Genomic DNA, 9063 nt, shown 5'->3' on the forward strand with positions numbered 1-9063 from the left:
TAATATATTACCCAGTCTCTTTTACAGAAAACCAGAGAACGCTTGTTACAATCGATTTAACATATCACCCATTCTCTTTTACAGAAAACAAACGAACGCTTGTTACGAATAATGTTACTCATTCTCTTTGGGACTTGTGGCGTTTCTGGGGTTATTTATTTCACTGTTATCATTGTTAAATTTCTTCTTCATCTTCTTCTCCGTTGGAAAATAAACTATTTAGCCCCTCACTCTCTCCTTCTAAAGGAAAGTTTGGTTCAGTATTACACAATGATTTGTATTAATGCAAGACAGTTTGCATAATGGGAGTATGTCCATGACTGTAACGCAAGCAGCTGACAGTTTACCCATGGGTTTAATTTTAATTTTAATTTTAATTTTATTTTGTTATTCTTTCACGAATAAACTGATAATGATCTGCAAGCTGTGTCATCAGTGTCACTTGTTCACGACTGATAGCAATATATATATATATATATATATGTGTGTGTGTGTGTGTGTGTGTGTGTGTGTGTGTGTGTGTGTGTATGTGTGTGTGTGTGTATGTGTGTGTGTGTGTGTGTGTGTGTGTGTGTGTGTGTGTGTATGTGTGTGTGTGTGTGTGTGTGTGTGTGTGTGTGTGTGTGTGTGTGTGTGTGTGTGCACAGCGATTCCAACAACGCTACAACACGCAACAACATTCTTACAGATGATATTTCTATGCGTTTTTTTTTTTAAATTCTCGATAAATGTCTGTCATGACGTCATAGCCGTGTGATTATTGTAATAAATTTGAAGCGGCATATTGGCGATCGGATTCTTGAAGTAAATTTATTGACATTTTTGAAAAACATGCTTTGGCACAGTCCGGACAATGGGATTCTATTTTAGCTTTTGAAGCTGTAATATTATTGTATTTGTTTGTTAATTCAAATGAGGATTAAAATTGAATAAAACTTCTTCTTCTTCTTCTTCTTCTTCTTCTTGTCGTTCGCTGTTTTGCGATTTGCGTGGATATGTGGTTGGTTAAGGTGCGCCTGTTGGCCCAGATCCTCCGACTTCAGCCCTTAGGTTTCTTTCAGGGTTACCTCGCCCTTAGTTCCTGGGTCAAAAATCTAACCCTGGGAACACATGGGGGATTTCTTACCGGGGGTCCCATCCCGGGGCTAGAGCTTTCAATGCGGCTCTTACTCGCATGGTGTAACCGTCATCGGACACGTTGGGCATTTATAGGGTAGTCAGTGCCATCTGCCAACCCACCCCGTCCTGGTAGAGACACCGCTAGTTGGTCCGGGACTGCTTATTCTATATTCGCAGCTGGCCCCCATATCTGGGGGCCGTTCCCCTATCCGCCACCTGGGGACCCGCCGGGTTGAGGATAGTCGCACCCCTACTGAATTGGAAGTAGTCTGTTCCCGGAAATTGAATAAAACAGAATTAACAATGATTTCATCATGTTCCTCATCATCTCATGCATTCACAAAATATACATATGTTGTTTTTGTATAGAAAAGAAGTTCAAAAATCCAGAAAATCGTTCGCATGCAAATTAGGTTCATGGGGCTTGTGTTACCAAGACAATTTGTCCGCGTTGTTTTGGCCGCAAGGTTTCGGCTACCCTATTATTAACAAGTCTAGGTGATGAAAATGCACTGTTTTCAGTTTCATTCTGTACGGCTCACAGATTGACTAAATGTATTGATTTTGCTTTGTGTGACTTTGTATTATTTTCCACTTTACCTTTCCTTAGTTCTACCTTTATTACTCTCTGACTATTAACATTTTGAAATCAATTTTCCTCATCATGTCCGCCATCGTATGTCTTTATGCTTTGTTAAGCCATCGTGTGTCTTAATGTTTTGTTAAGCCATAGTGTGTCTTAATGTTTTGTTAAGCCATAGTGTGTCTTAATGTTTTGTTAAGCCATCGTGTGTCTTAATGTTTTGTTAAGCCATCGTGTGTCTTAATGTTTTGTTAAGCCATCGTGTGTCTTAATGTTTTGTTAAGCCATAGTGTGTCTTAATGTTTTGTTAAGCCATCGTGTGTCTTAATGTTTTGTTAAGCCATCGTGTGTCTTAATGTTTTGTTAAGCCATCGTGTGTCTTAATGTTTTGTTAAGCCATCGTGTGTCTTAATGTTTTGTTAAGCCATCGTGTGTCTTTATGTTTTGTTAAGCCATCGTGTGTCTTTATGTTTTGTTAAGCCATCGTGTGTCTTTATGTTTTGTTAAGCCATCGTGTGTCTTTATGTTTTGTTAAGCCATCGTATGTCTTTATGTTTTGTTAAGCCATAGTATGTCTTTATGTTTTGTTAAGCCATAGTGTGTCTTTATGTTTTGTTAAGCCATCGTATGTCTTTATGTTTTGTTAAGCCATCGTATGTCTTTATGTTTTGTTAAGCCATAGTATGTCTTTACGTTTTGTTAAGCCATAGTGTGTCTTAATGTTTTGTTAAGCCATAGTGTGTCTTTATGTTTTGTTAAGCCATCGTATGTCTTTATGTTTTGTTAAGCCATCGTATGTCTTTATGTTTTGTTAAGCCATCGTATGTCTTTATGTTTTCAGTGTTAAGCCATCGTATGTCTTTATGTTTTGTTAAGCCCAGAGGATCCCGCAATGTGAGCTTTTACTTGGATACGAATCGAAATGTCACATGTGTTCGTATGGCATGATGTCGAATTACACGAATTCCGGACATAACTGTTTGGATTTGTATGAACTGCAGTAGAGTAGTATGTCTTGACGTTGGCGCAAGCTAACTAACAATTATTGAGTGGGAAATACCTGTTGCAGATAGGCCATTGTTGCTGCAGTAATTTGAACAAAGAAGACCGTCGATACAGCGCGCACTCGATATCATGTTGTACTATTTCAAAAACACGCAGATCTCAGTTTATTATTTACTTAATCATAAACGGATTGTCTCCACTGGGAATTCCCACTGAGCTAAATATAGCTTGCCTCGCCCTTGGGGAATGCAACTCTTACACCGGCTTAATCGTCACGATCATAAACACTTGCATATATCATTTTTTGAAGTTTGAGGAAAACAATATTTTATAAAGGTTCAAGACAAGGCAGTTAGGCAATTTTACACAAAGACAGACTCAGCATGCTGGTTTTTCATGTGACTTGTGCTTCCCCTTTTCATGTGACTTGTGCTTCCCCTTTTCATGTGACTTGTGCTTCCCCTTTTCATGTCTTACAGAAGTGATCAATAAAATAGAGTGAATGTTCTGCTGCAAAACTGTGACAGGGAGACTACTGCGTCACCCTTCAAAGCAGGCTCTGCAGTTGTCGGCCGTTGAAGAGCGCGAGCTATTTATAGCTCGACGTTTCTATTACGTAGCTGACAACGGTGAATTGTAGAGGTCTGTTTGTGGCAGGGTCTGGCTACTGCGGTCTCCTTGTATGTTCATGGGAACCTTTGCGTACCCATAATAGTTTTTATTGGGGTACAAAATTAGCTCTAAAATTCTCAATCTTGTTTGACTGGGCTATGCCTCCAAAGGTTATTGTTGTGTTCAGACACCCGTTACAACTGCATAACTATGATTTGTGCAATGTCCTTATGATCGTGACGATATATAAAGCGACAAATGTTGTTTTCGAACAGCGTCTATTGTTTGTTTTTACATTTAGTCAAGTTTTGACTAAATGTTTTAACGTAGAGGGGGAATCGAGACGAGGGTCGTGGTGTATGTGTATGTGTGTGTGTGTGTGTGTGTGTGTGTGTGTGTGTGTGTGTGTCTGTCTGTGCGTGGGTGTGTGTAGAGCGATTCAGACAAAACTACTGGACCGATCTTTATGAAATTTTACATGAGAGTTCCTGGGATTGATATCCCCGGACTTTCATTTTTTCGATAAATGTCTTTGATGACGTCATATCCGGCTTTTTGTAAAATTTGAGGCGGCACTGTCACACCCTCATTTTTCAATCAAATTGATTGAAATTTTGGCCAAGTAATCTTCGACAAAGGCCGGACTTCAGTATTGCATTTCAGCTTGGTGGCTTAAAAATTACTTAATGATTTTGGTCATTAAAAATCTGAAAATTGTAAAAAAAATAATTTTTTATAAAACGATCCAAATTTACGTTCATCTTATTCTTCATCATTTGCTGATTCCAAAAACATATAAATATGTTATATTTGGATTAAAAACAAGCTCTGAAAATTAAAAATATAAAAATTATGATCAAAATTAAATTTTCGAAATCAATTTAAAAACTCTTTCATCTTATTCATTGTCGGTTCCTGATTCCAAAAACATATCTATAGATATGATATGTTTGGATTAAAAACACGCTCAGAAAGTTAAAACGAAGAGAGGTACAGAAAAGTGTGCTATCCTTCTCAGCGCAACTACTACCCCGCTCTTCTTGTCAATTTCACTGCCTTTGCCACGAGCGGTGGACCAGGGCCGGACCCGGGGGGGGGGGGGGGGGGGGGGGGTCCAGGGATTCCGGAACCCCACCCCTGGAAAAAGCATGTACCTTGCTTTGAGTGGGTTTTTTTTTTTTTACTAGTTTTAGCACCAAAACAATGCTGCTCTTAACCCTCAAAACAAGGCCCAGAAAGCACCAGATTGCACAGATTTTAACCGTTTTTCAAAAAATTTCCGGGGGAGCATGCCTCCGGACCCCCCTAGTTCGCGCGCCTGCTTTGCAGGCGCGCGCTTGTGGCTTCGCCACTTCGATGATTTGCCCCCCCAAAAAAAGGAGGAACCCCCCCCCCCCCCCCCCCTTACAACTCATTTGGTCCGGCCCTGGTGGACTGACGATGCTACGCGTATACGGTCTTACTGAAAAATTGCAGTGCGTTCAGTTTCATTCTGTGAGTTCGACAGCTTGACTAAATGTTGTATTTTCGCCTTACGCGACTTGTTGTTTGATTGCAGGAGGACAATCTGGCGGTGGAGGTGGTGGCTATGGCGGCGGTTCCCAAGGAGGCCAACAAGGGGGGCGACAATCTGGCGGCAGTGGCAGTCAGGGCCAAGGAGGCCACCAAAGCGGCGGAGGCCAGGGAGGCCAAGGAGGCCAAGGAGGCCAGGGTCGCGGGGGGCAACAAGGAGGAGGTGGATACGGCGGAGGCGGTTCCCAAGGAGGCCGCGGAGGTGGAAGCCAGGGAGGCCAAGGAGGCCGCGGAGGTGGAAGCCAGGGAGGTGGACAGCAAGGGCGTGGAGGCGGCGGACAAAGCCAGGGTGGATATGGCGGTGGTGGGCAGCAGGGTGGAGGAGGTTCCCAGAGAGGTCGCGGCGGCCAAGGAGGCGGTAGTCAAGGAGGCCACCAAAGCGGCGGAGGCCAGGGAGGCCAGGGTCGCGGCGGGCAACAAGGTGGTGGTGGACAACAGGGTGGTCGAGGCGGAGGACAGTCTGGTGGTGGTGGTGGCTACGGAGGCGGTTCCCAGGGAGGTCGCGGAGGTGGTAGCCAGCAAGGGGGTCGTGGCGGCCAAGGCCAAGGAGGTGGTCAAGGACAAGGAGGCCACCAAAGCAGTGGAGGCCAGGGAGGCCAGGTTCGCGGCGGGCAACAAGGGGGTGGTGGATACGGCGGGGGTGGTCAGCAGGGCGGACGTCAATCTGGTGGAGGACAATCTCAAGGCGGTCGTGGCGGTTCCCAGGGAGGCCAAGGAGGCCACCAGAGCGGCGGCGGAAACCAGGGAAGCCAAGGCCAGGGGCGTGGAGGAGGTGGACAAAGCCAGGGTGGATATGGTGGAGGGGGACAGCAGGGAGGTCGCGGTGGGGGAGGACAGTCTGGCGGTGGCGGCTTTGGCGGAGGTTCCCAGGGAGGTCGCGGCGGCCAGGGTCAAGGAGGCGGTAGTCAAGGAGGTCATCAGAGTGGAGGAGGCCAGGGAGGCCAGGGAGGCCAGGGTCGCGGCGGGCAACAAGGTGGTGGTGGATATGGCGGGGGTAGTCAGCAGGGTGGACGTCAATCTGGCGGGGGGCAATCTCAAGGCGGTCGTGGCGGTTCCCAGGGAGGCCAAGGAGGCGGTCAAGGACAAGGAGGCCACCAAAGCAGTGGAGGCCAGGGAGGCCAGGGAGGCCAGGGTCGCGGCGGGCAACAAGGGGGTGGTGGATACGGCGGGGGTGGTCAGCAGGGCGGACGTCAATCTGGTGGAGGACAATCTCAAGGCGGTCGTGGCGGTTCCCAGGGAGGCCAAGGAGGCCACCAGAGCGGCGGCGGAGGCCAGGGAAGCCAAGGCCAGGGGCGTGGAGGAGGTGGACAAAGCCAGGGTGGATATGGTGGAGGGGGACAGCAGGGAGGTCGCGGTGGGGGAGGACAGTCTGGCGGTGGCGGCTTTGGCGGAGGTTCCCAGGGAGGTCGCGGCGGCCAGGGTCAAGGAGGCGGTAGTCAAGGAGGTCATCAGAGTGGAGGAGGCCAGGGAGGCCAGGGAGGCCAGGGTCGCGGCGGGCAACAAGGTGGTGGTGGATACGGCGGGGGTAGTCAGCAGGGTGGACGTCAATCTGGCGGGGGGCAATCTCAAGGCGGTCGTGGCGGTTCCCAGGGAGGCCAAGGAGGCCACCAGAGCGGCGGCGGAGGCCAGGGAGGTCAAGGCCAGGGTCGCGGCGGGCAACAAGCTGGTGGTGGCTTTGGCGGAGGATCCCAAGGGGGTCGCGGCGGCCAGGGTCAAGGAGGCGGTAGTCAAGGAGGCCACCAGAGTGGTGGAGGCCAAGGTGGCCAGGGAGGCCAGGGTCGCGGCGGGCAGCAAGGTGGTGGCGGCTTTGGCGGGGGTGGTCAGCAGGGTGGACGGCAATCTGGCGGTGGTGGAGGCCACCAAAGCGGCGGTGGAGGCCAGGGAGGCCAAGGGGGAGGCCCGGGTAGCTGTTGCGGCGGTGGAGGTGGCCAAGGCGGAGGCCGTAGTGGAGGCGGAGGGGGCGGTTATGGCGGTGGAGGCCAAAGTGGAGGCCGAGGAGGCCAAAGTGGAGGAGGCCAGCAGGGAGGCGGTGGCTATGGGGGTGGACAACAAGGCCGACAAGGTGGTGGGGGAGGTGAGTGATATGTTTGTCTGATATGTTTGTTGCTTGAAGGCACAGTAAGCCTCCGGTAAACCATCACAGATACGGTCAGGCTTTTACACACAGTACAAGCACCCTTTCATTTAAACACTCACTGATTGAGAACATCCTTCATAGGTGCCCTCCGTAAAGAGTGAACAATTTTCAAAGAATTTATTTTTGCGTGGTTTATCTTACCCCTGAGCCATCGTGAACCGTGTGATCCAGTTTCCCTTTTTCACAATGTAGTCGTCAGTTAGTCATTTGAATGCAACTCGATGTGAGCTTATTTACATTAGCACGTTTTTATGCACGAAACAAACGGCTGTGGTTTACAAGAACTCTAGTGATGGCTTTTGACTGTTGAGAGGAACGGCGATATGCACTGATAAACCGTCGTCTGCTACGACCTTTGCGTGACCCTGCTTCCGGGCTTTTCTTTTTTCAAACTTTCACAACTTCGAATTGTACTGATCTTGTCTTGATGAAAAAAGAATTCTTTTATGATTAAAGAATGTTTGTGTAACAAGCTGTCAATTTATTATTTAGATTTTAAAAGTTAGGTCTAGCGCAAAAACGCACCACGGTCCAAAAACATTTTGATAATCATCGATTCACGGCTATCGCCAGTTTACATCGATAGAATGAGACCCGAAGGGAAGTAACTCATGTTTGACCTGAGTTCAGGATGGGTCCAAAAAATGTTCGAGACAATCTGCAAAATTAATTCTTTAAAAATTGCTCGCTCTTTACGTAGGGCACCTAGGATGTTCCCGTTTGGTGAGCGTTCAAATGGAAGGGTGTTTGTACTGAAAAGCCTGACAGTATCTGTGATGGTTTACGGGAGGCTTACTGTCCGGGCGTGAATTCCGGTATTCATAACAGCCGTCCAGCACCAAAACGAGGCGCCATTGTTGTTGAGGACCAAGTCCACGAAAATAAATTCTTTGAAAATTTCTCACGCTCGACAGAAAGCAGCCAGGATGTTCCCGTTCGGTGAGCGTTCAAATGAAAGTATGCTTGTACTATATGTAGACGCTCGGGGAGCTCTGTGATGGTTTACGGGAGGCTTACTGTGCCTTTAATTGTCTGTGTGATTGCTTGTTTGTTTGATTTGTTGTTTGTTTGTCTGTTTGCTTGTCTGATGGATTGTTTGTTCGTCTGAATGTTTGGTACTTTATTGTATTCAGTGTTTGTTTATTTGTTTGACTGGTTGGCCGCTTTCTATCACGGTTTGACCTGTCGTTGTCTTTGTTAAGGAGGCCGCTTTCTATCACAGTCTGATCTGTCGCTGTCTTTGTTGAGGAGGCCGCTATCTTTCACAGTCCGATCTGTTTCTGTCTTTGTTGAGGAGGCCGTTTTCTTTCAGTCTGATCTTTCGTTGTCTTTGTTCAGGAGGCCAAGGCGGGGGCCAGGGCAGCGCGGGCCAACTGACCCAGTTCAACGGTTTCTGCTCCCAGCCACCCCCGGGCTACAACAACTCCGTGCCGTGGAACATCCGTCACCCCATGTTCTGCAACGCCTTCATCATCTGCTCGGAGGGCGTGGCCACCTCCCCCTGCGTCACGTGCGCCCCTGGGACCTACTTCCCTGAGGACTCCAACGAAGTGTGAGTACACAATGGTTGAGTCAATAAACAAGACTGGTACCGTGTTGTGCCTCGGAGTTATTTATTTCTCTGGTATCATTGTCTGTACAGAATGGCTGAGTCAAAACACAAGACTGGTACCTTGGGCCGTCTGGTTCCGCGGAGTTATTCATTTTTCTGGTCTCATTGTGAGTACACTATGGCTGAGTCAAACCACAAGACTGGTACCTTGGGCCGTCTGGTTCCGCGGAGCTATTCATTTCTCTGGTCTCATTGTCAGTACACAATGGCTGAGTCAAAACACAAGACTGGTACCTTGGGCCGTCTGGTTCCGCGGAGTTATTCATTTCTCTGGTCTCATTGTCAGTACACAATGGCTGAGTCAAACCACAAGACTGGTACCTTGGGCCGTCTGGTTCCGCGGAGTTATTCATTTCTCTGGTCTCATTGTCAGTACACAATGGCTGAGTCAAACCACAAGACTGGTACCTTGGGCCGTCTGGT

General features: G+C 47.9%; 1 protein-coding gene across 1 annotated transcript in view; it reads left to right on the top strand.

Moving 5' to 3' along the window:
• The window catches only part of LOC138948479 (caldesmon-like), a 16378-nt gene extending 7824 nt beyond the window's left edge, over window positions 1-8554 (top strand). Inside the window, exons 6-7 of the mRNA XM_070320033.1 lie at window positions 4878-6965; window positions 8367-8554. Coding sequence (XP_070176134.1) covers window positions 4878-6965; window positions 8367-8405 — 2127 coding nt within the window. The 3' untranslated portion in view covers window positions 8406-8554. The remainder of the gene's footprint in view (window positions 1-4877; window positions 6966-8366) is intronic.
• The last annotated feature ends 509 nt before the right edge of the window (window positions 8555-9063 follow it).

Source organism: Littorina saxatilis, linkage group LG15 (assembly GCF_037325665.1).
Source record: "Littorina saxatilis isolate snail1 linkage group LG15, US_GU_Lsax_2.0, whole genome shotgun sequence".
NCBI lineage: Eukaryota > Metazoa > Mollusca > Gastropoda > Littorinimorpha > Littorinidae > Littorina > Littorina saxatilis.